The sequence below is a fragment of the Podarcis cretensis genome, assembly GCF_951804945.1.
Source record: "Podarcis cretensis genome assembly, chromosome: 8".
Taxonomy (NCBI): domain Eukaryota; kingdom Metazoa; phylum Chordata; class Lepidosauria; order Squamata; family Lacertidae; genus Podarcis; species Podarcis cretensis.
Window position 1 is genome coordinate 16409537 of NC_137177.1, and position 19422 is coordinate 16428958.

Consider the following 19422-nt stretch of genomic DNA (forward strand, 5'->3'; position numbering starts at 1 on the left):
CCACCACCCAAAAAAGATCAGTTTTTTTGTGTCTGGATTTTTACTTCTTGAAATATGGCAACCCTAGGAACATGGGCTGTCCCCACAACTCAGCACCCTAAACAAACTTTGTTTCTGTTGGGGAGAAGGATTGAGGGGTAGTTTGTGCTCTGTCTGTATTTATCTCAAGGAAAATTCCAAGTGTTGTGACACCGAACATCCTTTTTCTCTGGCTTATGCACAAAGCGGGAGTGGGAGGTGGGTTCCTCAGGATATTTGTCACATTTTGGATTTGGGTGATTTTATACCTCAGTCCCACTGTGCAACCAGAGCTCTCCGCCCCCCTCGACCGGCATTTTATCGCAGGTGTGCTTTGCAACATGCTTTTGACCCAAGAAAAGTGCCTTAGTGGTAGGTTCATTCTACTTTATTAGATGTTTCGCGATGCTTGCCCAATTCTACCACATGATTGCTCCCTGGAGGGACCACAGTGCAACGAAAAGTGGTACAAAAATAAACCAGAACATTGGTGATATAAATAGTTAAGGGGTTTCACCAGGTAGTTACAGGATATGCACTGATTAGAAAGGAAGCTGTGTGATCGCCCTAGAACTTTTGCATGTACAAACAGTACTGAAAGCAAGATCATGTCAGACTGCCCTGGTAGTATCCTGAGCACAAGTCATCATGAATGCAGAATTTAAAAAAATAATATTAAAGCCCCCCCCCCACGGAATATGGATGCTCCTCTCCATTTGTTGTATTTTGCAATTAGCCTTCACAATGCCTAGATGGGACTGAATTGACCCTGGAGCTCAGAGTCGCCTTCCTGAGCTTGGAGGAGCCCTGAGTTTTGTTTGTGACTGACTGAGCTTTGCTCTGTGCATCTGGAATATATATATAATTGTAAAAAAAATAAACATCCCATTGTAGATTTCCTAATAAATACAGTGTGTGTGAATGTGTGCTTGCAGCTGCCCATAGGTAAAGGTAAAGGTACCCCTGCCCGTACGGGCCAGTCTTGACAGACTCTGGGGTTGTGCGCCCATCTCACTTAAGAGGCCAGGGGCCAGCGCTGTCCGGAGACACTTCCGGGTCACGTGGCCAGCGTGACATCGCTGCTCTGGCGAGCCAGAGCCGCACACGGAAACGCCGTTTACCTTCCCGCTGGTAAGCGGTCCCTATTTATCTACTTGCACCCGGAGGTGCTTTCGAACTGCTAGGTTGGCAGGCGCTGGGACCGAGCAGCGGGAGCGCACCCCGCCGCAGGGATTCGAACCACCGACCTTTCGATCGGCAAGCCCTAGGCGCTGAGGCTTTAACCCACAGCGCCACCTGCATTATTGGCACAGCTGAGTGAACTGTACAAACCTCACTAGCAGCATATGAAAACGAACAGACCTACCAATATTTTATGGGTTAACTGCTATACTTGTGTATCCTGTTGGTTATGTGGAATATATACTTCTCTAACTACATGTTAATATGGCACCCCACCTCCCGAATCAGTCCGGGAGGAGTTCCCAGCTCTGCCTGAATACAAGCAAGACTCTTCTTTTGGCCAAGGGTCTTGTAGGGTATATGAAACACACGGAGCCTCATCCCATTTTTCCTACCAGGAGGGAGCAAGATGCCATTTGTGCATATTCATTTGTGCATATTCTCTCACACGTCCATGCATACTTTCATGCAAAACCCAAGCATTCCAAATTTTATTCTGGATTACACTTCTCCTTTAAACCCTGTGTGGGTTCGAATGTTCTTTTATGAAAGGAAATGGCACTAGATAAAGGGGTGGACGGCCATACTCCTTGGTTCTAAAACCAGTGCTTTTTTCTGGGGGGGGGACACAGGGGTCCCCTAAACATTTTGTGAATCTAACGGAAGAAGAAACTATTTTTTTTATAAAAAATTAGTTTCTTCACTAGCACATTGCTACCTCTGATGATGGCCTCATTTCCTGTCACAGTGTTCCCTGAGTCTCAGACAGAAGCGAGTGTTTCATGTGTGAAGTAGGAGTTGGAATCTAGCATGGTGATTGGTCAGTTTCATTGTTACCACCTCCGATGGCAGCTTCATTTCTGTTCCCGGTGTTTCCTGAGTCTCAGACGGAACCTCATGCCAGTGTGGAAGTTACTGTGAGCTGACAGCTATATAATATGAGGTAATCCACGTTCTTTGTACTTTTGTCCATTTACTGTATTTATTTCCCCCTATTTGAACTATAAAATGGTGGTTTTCTTGAGTCAAAATGAGAGTATCCCGAAAGATTTTTTTTCAGAAAAAAAGCATTGTCTAAAACAAATCAACAGACCTAACCCCAATCCCAGCCTCTGTGGGTTCAATGCAACAGGGCAGCCAACAGGAGAGTGAAACAGAAGAGGCCCAAGTTGGAGACAAGGCCCAAAGCCCCATTGGCAAGGCTGCCTTTCTCCCCTGCATTGAGCTCTGGCTGCTTAGCATCACTGAACAACGAAGGTTCGGGGTTCTTGGTGGCAGTGTCTTCTACGCCTCGGCTCTCAGCTCCAGGTGCGGATGCCAGGTTCACTCCGGGTCGGCTTTGGGGCCCAGGCCGCTTGCATGGGATCTTCTTCTTGGGGCGTGGAGTGCCAGCTGCCGCTCCAGAAACGAGGACTGCTCCAGCAGGACTGCTGGTGGAGGCTGGTGCGTTGGCAGTGATCACAACAGGGGCACCCGCCTCCACCTTTCCTCCCGTGGTGGAGCCACTGGTGGCATGGCCTGGCTGGGGAGTGCTACCGTCAACGGTGACGTGCTCGCCACTGGCATCTCCGTGATTGCCACCGACGGCAAAGGTTTCACTGCTAGTAGTAGCATGGCCAGTGTGGTCCACATTCGTGTTTCCTGTGGGACCAGCAGCAGGAGAGTGAGCAGACCCATGTGGCCGGGTTTCACTTTCGTAGAACACACCTGAAGGGTGAGAGGCGGCTGAACCTTCACGGTTTGCCTCCTTACCAGCCATGAACTGCTGCCCGGTGCTGATGGCCTCTTCTTCTGCCTCACATTCTTCATACTCATCATCATCATCGTTGGAAGCTACCACGACCATGTTGCCGGCGCTTGTTTCTGAGGAGGAAGAGGAGGTGGTGGTAGCAGTGGCAGAAGTGGCATTCTTCTTGGGGACCACGACGGGCACCAGCACAACAACACTGCCATGATTGCCAGAAGAGGTGGCGTTGGTGCCGGCGTTGCTCTCGTCCAAGTTTGTGGCAGCTGAGGAACTGCCGGCTGCCATGTCCTCAGAGTCTGTGGTGCCCGCGGGGGAGATGGTGTGGCCCTCTGTGTGATCGCCAACGATATTCTCATTGACGATGTGTTCACCCACAGTTGTTGAGTGGTTATGGTTGCCTTCATTGACCAAAGACTCACTCCCTTCCTTCTCATTGACCTTGTAGGCTGTCTCATTATCAACATGGCTTCCGGGAGACAGCTCTGCACCAGCAGGGACATGGGCAGCCACGACGCTGTCTTCATCCTCGTCATCGTAGATGCAGTCAGGATTTGGTGCAGTGCCAGATGGCGTGGGGGTGGCGCACTCTGCCACCGTCGTGGTGTCAGCGCTGTCCGCAGGGACTATGCGCTGCGTCACCACACCGTCCACGATGCGGTCATTGCAGAGGTTGCCTTGGCAACACATGACATCAGCATTGTCCAGCTCTTGTACCAAAGCCAGGAGAGAGCTCTGGCACATGGCTGGGGAGGCGCAGCCTTTGAAGGTCACTAGGCCCAAATCCCTACCAGCTGCAGGTGAAGAAAAGAAAAGAAAAGGGAACAGCAACAATTAGTCAAAAGGGTTTATTGCTCCCTACAAGGCTGTTGTGGTTACTCTCCCCGGGCGAGTGTGAACTGCAGCCCTTGTCGCACACCTTAAATCTCATATGACATGTGGCTGGAAAACGATTTGGAGAGCTCCTACAATTTCTTTTAGAGTGACTTAACCTTTGTGGGTGGGTTTTGGTGCCCAGTGCATGCGACAGAACTTGCACACTAATCTCCTGAAACTAAAGCACCTCATTCTTTTGGTGTACCTAAACATTCAGTTCTGCAGCACATGGAGCAACAACTCAGAGTTTTTCTTGTGCACCTTCTCCAGAGTGGCCCTAGGGGCCAATCCTCAGTGTCTGACTCACCCCCCCCCCTTGCACTCTTTTGGACTGTAGTCAATGCAAAGGGTTGAAAAGATTTCTTCCCAGTGACTAAAAAGTTCCCATTTTATGTTGGTTGGGCAGCTCTCAGATGCTGGAGACCGGGACCCTAACACAGAAAGAGTAACAAGTCTTCAACCCCCACCCGACCTCAGACTATTACACCTTTGGATACGAGGGGGAGGCAAGTGTCCTGCCCACTTTTGACTCTGGTTTTGCTGTTTCTGGAAGGAATGTGGACTTTCAAAAAAATGCTTGCCTCCTCTGCCTAACCGGGATGGTACCGGAAACTTAAGTGTAGGGAGTCTCGCAGATCAACACTCACCTTTACGGCTGTTGCCAATCCCCTCCAAGCACATGTTGTGGATGCCTGTGCATTGCACCTTGGAGATTGATTTTTTGGAGCACCCGGACCCAGAGCCGTTGTCATCCACACAGCTATAGCATTCTAGCCCGTTCGTTGCCTGGCTTTGGACATGAAGATCTGGAAGGAGAGAGAAAAGTGAAAGAAACCGCCATGAGGCATGCCTGCATCGTAACAACCAGGAATCCTCCTGCCATTTGCACAAGCAGCAGGTCATGGACTGGACCTGCTTCCAGCTACAAGGAGTGTGTGCTATTTCCTTGCTGCAAGAGCGGACCTGGCTGCCTGTTTTCTACCAGACCAAGTTCTTGAGTCGATTCACAAAGCCCTAAACAATGGGCACAGAGTACCCAAAAGACTGCCTGATTCCTTTGTCAGTTTGCATTTCTTAGTGCAGAAGAAATCTTTCCTATTCTGAGTAATTCAAGAGGGTTCTGGAAGCTTCTCTGTGTGAAAGAAACAAGCAGAAGGTTCATGATGTTTAGGTTATCCCTTCAGAGAAGCTGAGTACAGCTGGTTGAAACTGGTTCTGTTATCTCTTCTTCAAGGTCATGCTGACTATAAAAGAAGGATCCTGGGTTTTACTTTCTCTATCTATCTCTCTTCCTTCTGGTGTGGTGTTCTGTATATAGCATTACGATTTAGTCCTATTATAAGTTATTGTAAGTTTAAGTTAGGTCTGCTGCAACTGGACTTCTTATGGACACTGCCAATCCTGAATGTATTGGATTTGTGACCATTATGCTCATTTGCTTTCAGTAGCAGTAAAGCTCTGCTGGATGAAATACAGTTGACTCTGGTCTATTTTTGGGGGGAATCCTGCAATGTGTTTAAGTTTTTACTCTGCTAACTATACATTGAAGTTCTGCTGTGGATCAATACTGAGTAGAATTCAATGAGTAGAATTTATGCTGTTTCTGGATCACCAAGATCCTCTAATGGAGCAGGCATGCAGCTGCAGTTTGGCTGACCTTTGACACTGACCAAGACTTCTATCTTCACCAATAGAAGCCCAACAGGAGCCACGCTTGCCTTCTCTACCTGCCATGGTCCTGACAGAAATCACCAATGGATGTTCTGCCTTGTTTGGCCCAAAGAGACAATACATTCAAGGCTAGCTATACAAAAAACCACAAGACCAACACAGGGCGGAGGAGGTCACCTGTAGAATATACCAGTGTCCTCAGCATTTGACTGCATCCCTCATCTGTAGTCCTCTAGAAGTTGCTAGCAGCAAGATTGTTTATGTATGTGACAACAGCAGCAAGAATTTTATTAGCTCAAGTACGGAAAACAGAGAAAACGCCAACGAAGGAAGAATGGCAAGCCAAGCTTATAGACTACGCGGAACTGGCTAAGCTGACAGAGAGGATACATGAAAGAGACAACATTGATTTCAAAAAAGAGTGGGAACCATTTATAAACTATATAAAAAGACAGTATAAAGACTTGGACTCATTGGCAGGTTTTTACTAAACTTTCGCAACTATAAAAAGGTAAAGGGACCCCTGACTGACTCTGGGGATGCGGCGCTCATCTTGCTTTATTGGCTGAGGGAGCCGGCATACAGCTTCCGGATCATGTGGCCAGCATGACTAAGCCGCTTCTGGTGAACCAGAGCAGCGCACGGAAACACCGTTTACCTTCCCGCCAGAATGGTACCTATTTATCTACTTGCACTTTGATGTGCTTTCGAACTGCTAGGTTGGCAGGAGCAGGGACCGAGCAACGGGAGCTCACCCCGTCACGGGGATTTGAACTGCCGACCTTCTGATCATCAAGTCCTAGGCTCTGTGGTTTAACCCACAGTGCCACCCGCGTCCCTTCACAACTATATAAGAGGTCAAACCAGCAGGGTATAGAAATTGTTTAATAAATCAATACGGAAATACGGTGGAAGCCAAAGAGGGGGGAGGGGAGAAATATGGATATATAAATTGCTTAATTAAGATTTGTGGAAAAATTGTTGTTATAATTTGAAAATTCAATAAAAATTTTTTTTTTTAAAAAAAGAAGTTGCTAGGCTACAACTCCCATCAGCCCTGAGCATAGACCAGGTAGCCTGGCAGGGAAAGGGGGGGCTAGAGGAAAGGTCTTGCTCGCTCTCTCCTAACACTGGAACTCATGGGCATACAATGGAGCTGAACACTGGAAGATTCAGAACAGGGAAAAGAAGGTTACTTCTTCATGCAGCGCATAGTTAAACTATGGAACTCGGTCCCCCAAGAAGCAGTGATGGCCACCAAGTTGGATAGGTCTAAAAGAGGACTTTGTCCATGGAGTTTTCTTGGCATACTGGAGTGGCTTGCTGGTTCCTGCTCCAGGTGAGAGCTGGACCATAAAGAAGACTGATCGCTGAAGAATTGATGCTTTTGAATTATGGTGCTGGAGGAGATTCTTGAGAGTCCCATGGACTGCAAGAAGATCAAACCTATCCATTCTTAAGGAAATCAGCCCTGAGTGCTCACTGGAAGGACAGATCGTGAAGCTGAGGCTCCAATACTTTGGCCACCTCATAAGAAGAGAAGACTCCTTGGAAAAGACCCTGATGTTGGGAAAGATGGAGGGCACAAGGAGAAGGGGATGACAGAGGACGAGAAGGTTGGACAGTGTTCCTGAAGCTACCAACATGAGTTTGACCAAACTGCGGAAGGCAGTGGAAGACAGGAGTGCCTGGCATGCTCTGGTCTATGGGGTCATGAAGAGTCGGACATGACTAAACGACTAAACACAACAACACAACAAAAAGAGGACTGGAGAAATTCATGGAGGAAAAGGAAATCAATGATGACTAGCCATGATGGCAGTGCTCTACCACCAAGAACATCTGGAGGACACAAGGCCACACCACCACTGTTGCAGATGTATGAGATAAGAACTGAGAGTGGCTTAACATGCTGAGGAACCCACTGTCACAAGAAAACAAAATGATCCTGTACCGTACAATTCTAGATCTGATGCCCGGCTATCAAGTTTAGTAGTTACCTGGGTTGAAGGTATTGCAGAGGGCTGTTGAGCAGCAGCTGGCATGGATGGTACGGTCTCCAGAGTGGAAGCTCAAGGTCTCCTGGCACCGCGGGAGGTTAGTGCAGCCCTTCATCTTCATGTTGTCATACTGACCTGCAGGCGTAATTGACAGTGAAAGACATAATATACTGCAGAACCCATCATGGAGGAGGGGAAGTCTATCAGTGGCTGATGGTCATGGTGGCTATATTCTGCAGTAATGCTTCTGAACAGCAGTTGGTGGAAACATCAGGAGGGGACAGCGCTCCCTTGTGTTTGGGTCCTGCTTGCAAGCTTCCCACAGGCCTCTGGTTGGCCACAGTGATCCCACAGACTCTTATCCCCAGTTCTGATTTGCCAGGTTTCTCCACTTTGTGTCTCCTCCCACATCTCCACAGGTCCCTCCCATCATCATCTCCCTCTTCCGAAAAACACCTCACCTCTCTCCCTCCCCCACACATCCTGCACTGCCTACCGCCCCCACCACCACCAACTCACCTAGTTTTCCGGTGACGGCAAGATCCAAACATTGGTCCTGATCCCCAGCACAGCTGATCTGAGTGCGAGAAGCTTCGGGGCACCAGGCTCCTTGGGTGGCACAGCTGTGGCAGCGCATGTGATTGACAGGGGCAGGATGGGAGACTGGGGGGAGACAGGAGGTGGGGGTTAGCATGTGCTTAGGGAGGGAGAGCACAGTGAGATGGCAAAGGAGGGCGGGGGGGTGGCATCCTACGTACAATCAGCAAAGGAACCTGGGAGTGTTTTTTATTTAAAAAAATGACTTTCTTTATTTCATTTAAATCCTACCTTTCCTCCAAGGAGCTCAAGCCAGTTAATGAACTGAACAGAGTGAAAGGTTATGAGTCACAGGGGCGCAGAGATTGTGTGAATGAATTTAAGTGCTTAGCTTATATTTTCAGTTGCTATTTTGTGAATGTTTTTAATATTGTTTTATAGATTCTAAATGCCGCATTGATTTGTTAATCACATAACTTGCCGTAATTGTGAGGTTTAGCTTATTTTTCAGTTGATGTTTTTAATAGATTGCAACTGTTTTATTAATAATTCATTAATTATTTTATATGATGTATGCTGTATTCACGATGTGCTATTATGTTTTATTATGTTACGGTTATTTATTGGTTCTAAGCCGCTTTAAGATTCATTTGAATGAAAAGCGGAATAGAAATACAATCCATCAATCAATCCCCATTCTATCCTCACAATAACCGTGAGAGGTAGGCCAGGCTGAGAGTGAGTTGACTGGCCCAAGGTGAGCTTCATAGCTGAGTGTGGTGTCGAACCCTGACCAAGGTCCTGGTCCAACATGCTAATCACTTTGCAGGCAAGGCAAGAAATGCAAACTTCACCCTTGTCATATTTATTCATCGCATTCATACAATAGAACAAGTTCCTACACACCACAGGTGAAAATGGGTAACAATGGTAGACCTCTAGGTAACTCTCTCTTGGAAATTTCACGTATTGTCTCAATATGCTTTCAGCCTCCCTCCATATCCAACCTCCCCCCCCAAAAAAAAATTTAAAAAAAATCAACCTGGTTTCATTTTGGGTGCCGGCAGCCATGCGACTCACCAAAGTAGGTCTCATTGTTACAGCCGTCCTCAGCACAGTAGCGTGCCTGGTACGAAAGAGACATGAGGTGAGAGTTGAGGGAGATGGATTCGTGGGGAAACAGCTGGGGGGCACAGCCTTTCCTCACTGACTGAAATTCCAGGAAGCCTGGAAAGGGAAAGAAACAATGTTGTCGTTAACGCAGCATTTCACAAACTGGAACCCGAGCCCAGTTTTCCTTTTGCTGTATGAAACTCAGAGGTACATTTCATTTCATTCCCACACTACTATATATTAGGGCAAATCCAGCAGGGGAACTCTCAGAAGTGTCTCTTTGTGAGTCAGGCTGGGCCGAGAAGGGCCCTGCCTTAAGCCTGCTATTGTCATGCACCGAGGAAGGTTTACTTGGCCTGACCATTGGGCATCACTACCACCTCCACCTCTGCTGACCCACTTCTGCTGCCCATTGACACTTCTGCAAACCATGGATTTTCCCCAAGCTTGCCAATAGCTTGCTCTTGTTTCTCATCGCCTCTTTTCATTACAATCCTGTTGGGGGCCCATTAACAACAAGCCCTGAATATGGGGTCCTCTGCAAACCTGTTCCAAAGTTTTACAGGTGGGTTTTTGTTTTTTGCAGTGAAAACCTCACATTTTGCAGCACCCCACAAACTGAGTAACTGATATGTCAAACATGGGGTTCCTACTTAACATTAATTACGAAACCCAAAGTTTGGGATTCCTGTTGGCCCTCACAACTTGAGTTTTCTATTGCAAGGAGACACACACACACACACACACACACACACACACACACAAAGGCTCAGCTCCCAGAACAATTGGCAGGCTTCAGGATAGGCTAGTTAGTATTGTTTTCTCATGCCCCAACCTCAAATTTGCCCAGAAAGCATGGTGATGGCATGGTGATAAAGGCAAGACCTGAAACCTCAGATTTCCTCTACTACGCCCTCTAACAGCAACATTCTGCCCAACCCAACACCAAGCCCAATATGAGGAAGAGTTCTGTGAAGCTCAAAAGCTAGCTTACTGGCTTGTCACTTTATTTAGCCCCGATCACGACATTAGAACACTGTTCTAATCTGTTTGTTTTTAGAACGAATATGTTTTTTGTGTATGGATGACCCACAGTCCTTACAAAACAAACAAGAAGTACGCATGACCACCGCTAAAAATAATACTTACCGACATAAGCCTTTCGGACAGATGTTGAGCAGCTGGCCGAAGGATCTTCACATGTCACGTTCTCTCCTAAGCAATCGTACTCACCATGACACGTGTTGCATTGCAAGGAAAAGGCTGGAAGAGGACGGAGAGAAATTGGTCAGGTCTAAGGCTGCTTCTTCCACTCCATCCTTTAGCATCTGCGCAACAGGCAGATATTCAACAGGTGTGCTTTCCCCCAATATGGGGAGACTTTGGGCTCATCCATACTTTTGTTTGACTTTTACTTTGATGCATACTGATAAATTCCCCCAGATCCAGAATTGTAGAGTTGAAAGGGACCACGAGGGTCATCTAGTCCAACCCCCTAAAATGCAGGAATCTTTTGCCGAATGTGGGGCTCGAACCCACAACCCAGAGATTAAGAGTCTCATGTTTGTGGGTCGAACCCTTTGCAAGGGAAAACTGTGCCTGTTGGATGCCATCTGCTGGCTGCTCAGCTGTGGAACTGAGTTACGCAACAAGGAGCACGTTGGGAATATGTCATGCAGGCTCATCAGATTTTAATCTTTCTCGTTACACACCACGAGTATCACTTCCACAGTTCTTTGCATAATGGATTTCGCTTGCATCACATGCAGTTTAAAATAAATAAGCAAGAGTCAGCAAGCGCAAAGTGCTTATCTCTCCAAGATTTTTATTCCGGGACTGATATTGGCGTGTGTGTGTCGGTCAACAGCAGGCATTGTAATCCTTAGTCGGCACCCAATGAACATCAAATGACTGCATTGAACCTCTGTGGAATGCCTTTGTGGAATGGTCTGAAAAGTGACAAGAAAATGCTATCCCAGAAAGCATGGGATAACCATTCCGCTTTATGTAACCTCCCCACGATCAAATCAGAATGAATGCTGAATAAATAGTTGACAGGTATCTAGGTTCCCAATAAAATGGCTTCTCCTCCATGCAATCCTGGGAGCTGCAATTTCTTTCTTATGGGTGCTGAAAGTTGTTAGGAGACCCCAGGGTTGCTGTCCCCTGGGAAGAAGGGTACAGTGGTGCCCCGCAAGACGAATGCCTCGCAAGACGAAAAACCCGCTAGACTTAAGGGTTTTCCGTTTTTCGAGGCGCTTCGCAAGACGAATTTCCCTATGGGCTTGCTTCGCAAGACGAAAACGTCTTGCGAGTCTTGCGAGTCCCCCCCCTTTTCTAAGCTGCTAAGCCGCTAATAGCCGCTTAGCTGCTAAGCCACTAAGCCGCTAATAGCCACTAAGCCGCTAAGCCTCTAATAGCGCTAAGCTAATAGGGATGCTTCGCAAGACGAAGAAACCGCTAGACGAAGAGACTCGTGGAACGGATTATTTTCGTCTTGCGAGGCACCACTGTATATTGTTAAACTGTTCTGGGAATTGTAGTTCTGGAGGAGGAATAAAGGTCTCTAACAACTCTCAGCACCAGTGCTATTTTTCTAGAAAAAGAGGTGCTGGAGCTCACCATGAACCCTTGTTCCCATATAATAGCAGTGGCAGTTCCAGTGAGTTCCGGCTGGGGGGGGGGAGCCCTGCACCCTTAACAAACTACAGTTCTCAGGATTATTTGGCGGAAGCCAGGACTGCTTAAAGTCATTGGTTGTGTGCATGAGTCCCCAGTTCAGTAAGACTTGCTTCAGAATAAACACACAGTGCAGGATGATGTTAAAGAGAAATTAATTCCCACATAGTGAACATTTAACATGCAGCTTTAGAAATTTTGGTAGCAGAAACATGGCAAAGGCAGCCCCCCCCTTCCTTCTCAATTAGTGAGGGCAGGCGTGGAGAAAGGGGGGAGGAACCCAGATACTTGAAACCACACACACACACACACATGCACACCACACCATCCCTGACCATTAGCCATGCCAGCTGAGGTTGATGGGAGTTCTGGTCCAACAACATCTGGAAGACACCAGGTTCCTTGTTTCTGCTATAGTGGCTCCTCCCATGAGGACCAGAAACTTCGTCTCCTTTTTGTTGTTGTTGTTGTTGTTTCAAAGATTAGGCTCCAATTTTTAAAGACAACAAGAACAAAAGAGAATAAGTTCCTGGGACACGTGTTTATGGGATGCATGGAACCGCACCCCACATAATTAGCCATTCTGGTCTCCAGAATTCCTGGACCAGAGAACCCGGGAAGCCAGAGAATCACGTTGTTTGCTAATTGTCCTCTTTCCATCATAAGGTGTTTTGTAAAGTCCCTGTCCGTGGAGGAGGAGGAGGAGGAGGAGGCACCTTCTGGGTGTTTATGTCAAATTTGGGACAAGTCATTCTCAGGGTGGGGCTTCCCCATGCTGCCTCCCAGTCCTCTCTCTCTCTCTCCCTCTCCTTGCTACAGAAGCTACAGAAACAGTAGGGTGGCGGGTGGATTTGGAGAAGGAATAATAATAATAATAACAATAATAATAATAATAATTTATTATTTGTACCCCGCCCATCTGGCTGGGTTTCCCCAGCCACTCTGGGCAGCTTCCACAAAGACCAAAAATACGCTAAAATATCACACATTAAAACTGTGGGGAGTGAGAGGGAAGGAAGTGAAGGCTGCCCGGAATGAAAGATTGGGAAAGGAAAGGAAAGCTCCCAGACAAGAATTAGGAAGGTCTACCATTTTCTGTGGCTAGGATTAAGCATTGTCTTTGGCTAGAGAAAATATAAGGTATTTGTGCACTGTTTTGTTGTTGTTGTTGTTTTGCATTTTAGTTACCTGGTTGCTGATTCTTGCCTCCCTTGTTTTTGATGCTGTTGCTGTTACAATCATCTGTATTTTATTATGTATTATTATAAGGTCTGCATAGGACTAGATTCCCCTTGGGATCTTTCCAGTTCTACAGATCATAGAATCACTTCTGGGTCGGCGCCATCGCCGAATGGCGGACTCCCTCCGAGCTCCGGAGGGAGTCGGCTGGGTAGGGGTCGGGTCCTGCTGTGCTGGCGACGCGGGGACCCTCAAAAACCATGGGCGGAGATGCCCATGGACTTGGTGACTCGGCGGGCACCGTTTGCGCCCCCCCGACCCGCGAAGGAGCCTTTTTAAAGGCTGCGGAGCGGGTGACGGGGTGTGTGTGGTGCTGTGAGTCCAATGCTTCCCCTGCCCAGCGAAGCTGCATGCCATTCGGCGGAGAGCAACGACTTCTTCTTTGAAAATTTCGGATTTGGACTAAAAGGAACAACCCGTGAGTAAATTGATTGGACTTAAAAGGGAAATTTGATCTTTGAATTTGGAGCGAGCGGGGGGAGTGCAAAAAGGAAGTCCGCCCCCCCCCCGTTGTAGATGGCTCAACGCAAGGATTTGACAACTAAGATCGAGAGATGAACTTGTTTACCTGAAAAAAAAATTTAACTTCACGAAGGGAAATTACAATAATTGTGCTGGAGGAGAAGACTGATTTGTGGGAACTAAAATGCAACCCCCCCGGGAACTGGGAACGATCCGCTATGAGAGACTGGTGAAGAGACACAGAAACTTTGACAGCTGTCAAAGTAGCTGTCAAAGCAGGAAAATAAAAGAGAACTTTGTTACGATGGCTTTGCTGGTTAGATTTGTTACAATTTGGACATAAATTATTGGAAATAAAGGCAACAAGTTATTTGACTCTTGGGTCTGATTTTGAAAGAAATTAAGTTACCATATTCCCTCTAGAGGGAGGCTGGGACATTGCAACAGTAGCAGCAAGTGGAAAAATACTATGAATTTGAGCAGGATCTGTTATCTCTTGGGAAAGCTGCAAAAACGAAGCATTATTTTGTCTACAGAGGTTTCTATACTAAAGGAGACAATGGATTTATCTATTGAAGAAAGGAAGGGACTTGATGCAAGTTATGTTCCTGAATAACAAAAGCCTCTGTGGAGAACAAGAAGTTTCTGAATTAGAAGGTTTCTGCAGCAGAACAGGAAAAAGCAACCTGAGGAATAAGAGCTGGACCAAATTTGAAGCCGGAGTATTTGGAACATCCAGACTTTAAAAGGACCAAGAAATAGAATTTAAGTTAGACTCTTAAACATAGAGACTTTTTCTGAGAGTTTTTTCGAGATTGGACTTTCTGAAATTAAAAGCTATCAAAAGACGGCAAAGTGGAGTTGAGATATAGATGTGGATACACCAGGCTGGCAGTAGACAATGGATGAACTTTAGGGATTGGAACCGGGGAATGGGGGGGGGGGAGATTTGGAATCCAAAGGCTGTAAAATTATATATTATTTCTTTCTTTTCTTTTTTCATGTTTGTTGTTTGAAAATAGGGGAATTTGTGGAAGGGAAATGGGGTCGATCTTAGGGAATTATATAAAATATAAGGAGAAATGGTTCATTAAGATAAATAAGATAAATTAATTTGGAATAAATGGGTTATTTAAAATTACAAATAAGGTTTTAAAATTTGGGGTAAGAATCTGTGGAATCAATTTAAGGGAAATGGAATACAAGAGGGGGAAGGGGGGGAAGTCCGGGAAAGATGCCACTGAAACCAAGTGTAAATCATATTTGTTTTTTCTTTCTTGCTATCTTTCCTTTTTATTCTGGAAAATTTTTAATAAATATTATAAAAAAAAAACCAGATCATAGAATCACAGCATTATAGAGTTGGAATGATCCCGACGATCATCTGGTCCAACCTGAATATGCAGTTGTCCCATACAGGGATCAAACCTGCAACCTTGGCGTTCTCAGCACCATGTTCTAACCAACTGAGCTATCCCATGATTCTAACTCTTTCAGTATTTATGAGGTATAGGTATTACGTTGCATGTTGACATTTGGGTTCTATGTTGCAAACTGCCCTGTGGTCTCCAGACAAAGGGGGTCTAAAAATTTAGTTAATTAATAAGCTGCCTTAGAGTAAGACAGACCTTAGGGTCCATATTGCTCAGTATTGTCTAAACTGAGTGACAGCTGATCTCCAGGATTTCAGCTCTCCAGCTCTACCTGGAAATGCTGGGAATTGAACTTTGGACCTCCTGCATGCAAAAAGGTGCTCTGACCCCATGCTGTGGTATTTCTGCTGTAAAGGCTGGTCCTTAATAGCACAATTAAAGAACTTTGAACTTTGCTGGAGAAGCAGGTCAGTCTCAATGCAAGAAGCCTCATTTCATGATTTAGCTTGTCCACCTCATTGCTGCAGTATCCTAGAGTGAGCTGCATCTCTTTAGCCTTGGATCACTTAGTTAGGGTTGCCAGCAGACTGGAAAAGCAACAAAGCAGTGAGGTCATAGCTCCTTAAGGGAGAGTTGAATTGCAGGAATCCACGTCTGCACTAGCTACATTTCAAGCACTATTATACCACTTAAAACAGTCCTGTCTTCCCCTGCAGATCCCTGGGAGCTGTAGTTTGTGTCCAAAGTGCTGAGAGCTGTTAGGCGGCCCATATTCTCTTCATGGAGCTACCATTCCCAGAGTGGTTTAACCATCCATCCCGCTTCCCAGGTAACTCTAGGAATTTAAATGCATTTAAGTCCGGATGATGCCAAACTCTGCTTGACTAGAACTAAACAATATCACTGGGCAACTGCTGTGGATCCAACCGTTGTTACAGGAGCAGCTACCAAGGAAGGAATATTTTGGGCATCTCTGCATTACAGACTTACAGGACAATCCCAAGCATCACTGAAATCTCTTATAGCAGGAAAAGCATGCCAAATGTAAGATTTAAGATGGCATCTAAAGGATAAAAGAGCAGGACTGACGAAAAAGCGCTCATGATCCTGCAATATCAAACCTGCTCCCAGAGATGGATGAACCATTAAGCAAAATGAGCATGTGCTAGAGTATCAAGGGGCACCACAGAAATTTTTCACTGTCAGTTTTTCCATGGACCCACAACACTGCTTTTCAGTTTACAAATTCTGAGAAAAAAAATTCATCTCTATTAATTAAAGCACAAAATTTGGCTGTAAACTAGTAAATAAATTGTTTGTATTATGGAATAAAGTGGAAATATACAAAAACAAACATTATTTTCCATCTTACCGTAGGTTTCCTTTTGAGAAATAAAAATATATTTTACGGTGCCTGGGGCCTCTAAAGGTCTTAATCTGGCCTTGCCTGCACCGCTGAAAGCTGAACTAAAAGTGTGCATTCTGCAACATCATTATAAAAATAAATAATAATAACAATAGTATTTCCTATCAACCAATCTTTAGTTTACCTTGGTAGAAGAGAGCAGGTAGCAGCAAAATTGCCCAAGTCTTGGTCATCTTGAAACAGCTCTAAGCTCCTTGCTGTGTCCTGAGCCCCTGTCTCTGACCTGCTGCCTGGCGCTGCCTTTAATAACCTCCTAAATACTCCCACCCAATCCTACCCTTCCGTAAGGACCAGCCCCAAACAAAGGTGCCACTTAGAACTCCCAATTGGTCCCAGGCTGGGCTCTGCTGCTTTCACAATGGCTGGGAGGGGACAGTGCAAATGAGGGTTGCCAGGCACGTGAGTGAAAAGCGTGGCACTAGAGGACACGTTGGACCGGACCCACCTGGTATCAAGGTGAGTCACAGGCCAGGATTTCAGGAGGAGATGTTTGGAGCATCCCAAAGGATGGATGGGAAGGCGGGGATGTGTCAGGCTTCAGGAATCCAGCCAGTCTGGTTGGGATGGGAGGGAAAGCTGGAGGAAAGGATACAAAAAGCAACAGAGAGGGAGAAACTGAAGCAGGGAGAAAGAGAAAGGCAATCAGAACATAAGAAGAGTCTTCTGGATCAGACCAGTGGCCCACCTGGTTCAGCATCCTCTTCTCACATCGGCCAACCAGATACCTGGGGGGAAACCTACAAAACAAGACCCTAGCACTCTTCCCTCCTGTGGTTGCCAGCAGCTGGTATTCAAAAGCATTCCTGCCTCCGACTGCGGCTAGTAGCCATTGACAGCCCTCTACTCCATGAATGTGTCCAGTCCTCTTTGAAAGCCATCCAAATTCATGGCCATCACCGCCTCCCATGGGAGCAAGTTCCAAAGCTGAACTATGCACTGTGTGCTTCCTTTTTTCTGTCCTGAATCTATGAAGAGAAGCAATGAGAAGCAAGGCCCAGATTCTCCAACATCATTCACTACTAGACAACAGTTTTCTTTTGAGGAAGAGCTGTAGCTCAGTAGTCTTGCAAGCAGGAGAACCCAAATTAAATTCCTGGTGTGTCCAAGTAGGGTGGGAAGAAGCTCCCTGTCTGACACCCTGGAGAGGTGCTGTTGGCGAGTGTAGATGTTAATGAGCTGCATGGAGCAAAAATCTGACTCGGTATAAGGCAGATTTCTATATCCCATGAGGGAGTCTGACTTTAGGCAACCAGGATGCTGTGTCTTGAAACACAATCAAGTGCATTGTGCAGTGGCTTCCCTCTGAAACTGCAGAACCTGCTGCCATTCAAGAAGTGTAGCTCATCATCCCAAGGCATCTGAGTTCCAGAGATAAAAACTGAACTGCTCAAACACTGAGGTTGAACAGTTAGAATTATTACAGCTGTTGAGAAGATGAATGTCAAAATCTTGGGGCGTTGATTTACCTTTGGTGGGAATGTCCAAAAGAGGTTTTTGCAATCCTTTCCAATCTCTTCCACAGAACTGGGATTAGTTTTGCTGATTTACAGGGTGCAATAAAGATGTCCCTTGTAAGAGTTTGATAAACCACCTTCTCGTGGCAGTGTCCACAGAGCTCCAATTTACATTGGAAAGATCCATACAGATGTACTATCCACAAGTGGTATGATCTGGGATACTTTGGCATCCAACCAAGTCATCTCATTTGCGTAAGGACTTCCTGCTCCACAGCGGAACTTACCCTCCTTATTTTCTCCTTGTGCCCCCCCTCAAATCTGCTCCAGAAGGTTGGGGTGACCCCAGAATAGATGGGGGTGCACAGAGGGAAGAGAGGGTGAGGAATCTACCATTGCACAAGCAGAAGCCCTTGCATGAATGAGATGACGTTGCTGGACACAACCCAGATTTCACCACTGCAATGAGATGTACTGGATTTCTATTTAAACTGTAGTAAAGGTAAAGGTAAAGGTACCCCTGCCCGTACGGGCCAGTCTTGACAGACTCTGGGGTTGTGCGCCCATCTCACTTAAGAGGCCAGGGGCCAGCGCTGTCCGGAGACACTTCCGGGTCACGTGGCCAGCGTGACATCGCTGCTCTGGCGAGCCAGAGCCGCACACGGAAACGCCGTTTACCTTCCCGCTGGTAAGGTAACTTGCACCCGGAGGTGCTTTCGAACTGCTAGGTTGGCAGGCGCTGGGACCGAGCAGCGGGAGCGCACCCAGCCGCAGGGATTCGAACCGCCGACCTTTCGATCGGCAAGCCCTAGGCGCTGAGGCTTTAACCCACAGCGCCACCTGCGTCCCTTAAACTGTAGTAAGCATTTCTAAATGTGTAGCAGTCCATATATAAATTAGTCAATAGTGCAGATTTTAGACCAAGGTTTGGTTTGGTTTTCTTCCCTTTTTGGGTGATTCCTCTCTCACTCGGGAATTTTGTATGGGCCACTCTTGGGGGGAGGGGAGATACTTTTGTAGCTCTCCAGTCCTTGTTTTTATCTGCCTGACAAAGCACTCCCAAATAGAAGAGGAAGAAACACTGATCTAAGCCAGCAAAGTTGGATCCTTTCCAGACAACCTCTTTGTTGAATATTCGTCCTAATTTGTTTCCACAGAGTTTGCAGGGAGCTTAGATGATGTGGGCTATCCATTGAACATCTATCCCAATTTATTTGTAGAGAAGTAAGATGGCATGGCCTCAAGCACACTTTAAATTGTATTCTCCCATCACCCTACTTACTACAAAAAAAACAAACACGTTTTTGAGTGGGGAACAGCAGGTTTGCTGCCCAAGGGCTCCAAATCAGCTTTAAATGTGCAACCCAAGTTTGCTGGGATGTGATTGAATCTCATCTGGATATAGTGACCTCATAGCAATGGCCTTAGAGGTCTGCTTGGATCCTGGTGTGGAGGTGGGAATTGGACTCATCCTGGGCTCTCTTCCAAGTTCCTGGAAGGCTGTGTGGTCGAGTGGTTGGAAGTCGCAGTCATACAGACTCCTTCTCCCACCTCTGAGATTGGCCAGATCCTGACTCATTAAAACAAGGAGGGTTGAGATGACTGAGCCTTCTCAGCCTCCTCTTGCAAGAGAGGCATCTCTGGACCC

The 19422-nt window shown here is 46.5% G+C and overlaps 1 protein-coding gene across 1 annotated transcript; it reads right to left on the reverse strand.

The window, feature by feature from the left end:
* Positions 1 to 391: 391 nt before the first annotated feature.
* LOC307221494 (uncharacterized protein) lies at positions 392 to 16603 on the reverse strand. The gene is made up of 8 exons (XM_079986014.1): positions 16445 to 16603; positions 10291 to 10404; positions 9109 to 9255; positions 8011 to 8154; positions 7492 to 7626; positions 4468 to 4626; positions 1303 to 3738; positions 392 to 953 (listed from the first exon to the last, which is right to left on the reverse strand). Exons 1-7 carry the CDS (start codon positions 16491 to 16493, stop codon positions 2321 to 2323), a joined length of 2166 nt encoding a protein of 721 aa, XP_079842140.1. The 5' UTR covers positions 16494 to 16603; the 3' UTR covers positions 392 to 953; positions 1303 to 2320.
* Between the last annotated feature and the right edge of the window lie 2819 nt (positions 16604 to 19422).

What these genes read in the sequence shown, in the direction of transcription:
- LOC307221494 (XM_079986014.1), bottom strand. Translation starts at nt 16,493, where the DNA reads ATGACCAAGACTTGGGCAATTTTGCTGCTACCTGCTCTCTTCTACCAA. An exon ending in TGCCGTCACCGGAAAACTAG is followed by an intron (nt 7,627 to 8,010) that starts GTGAGTTGGTGG and finishes TTACGCCTGCAG; the next exon opens with GTCAGTATGACAACATGAAG. An exon ending in GATTGGCAACAGCCGTAAAG is followed by an intron (nt 3,739 to 4,467) that starts GTGAGTGTTGAT and finishes CTTCACCTGCAG; the next exon opens with CTGGTAGGGATTTGGGCCTA.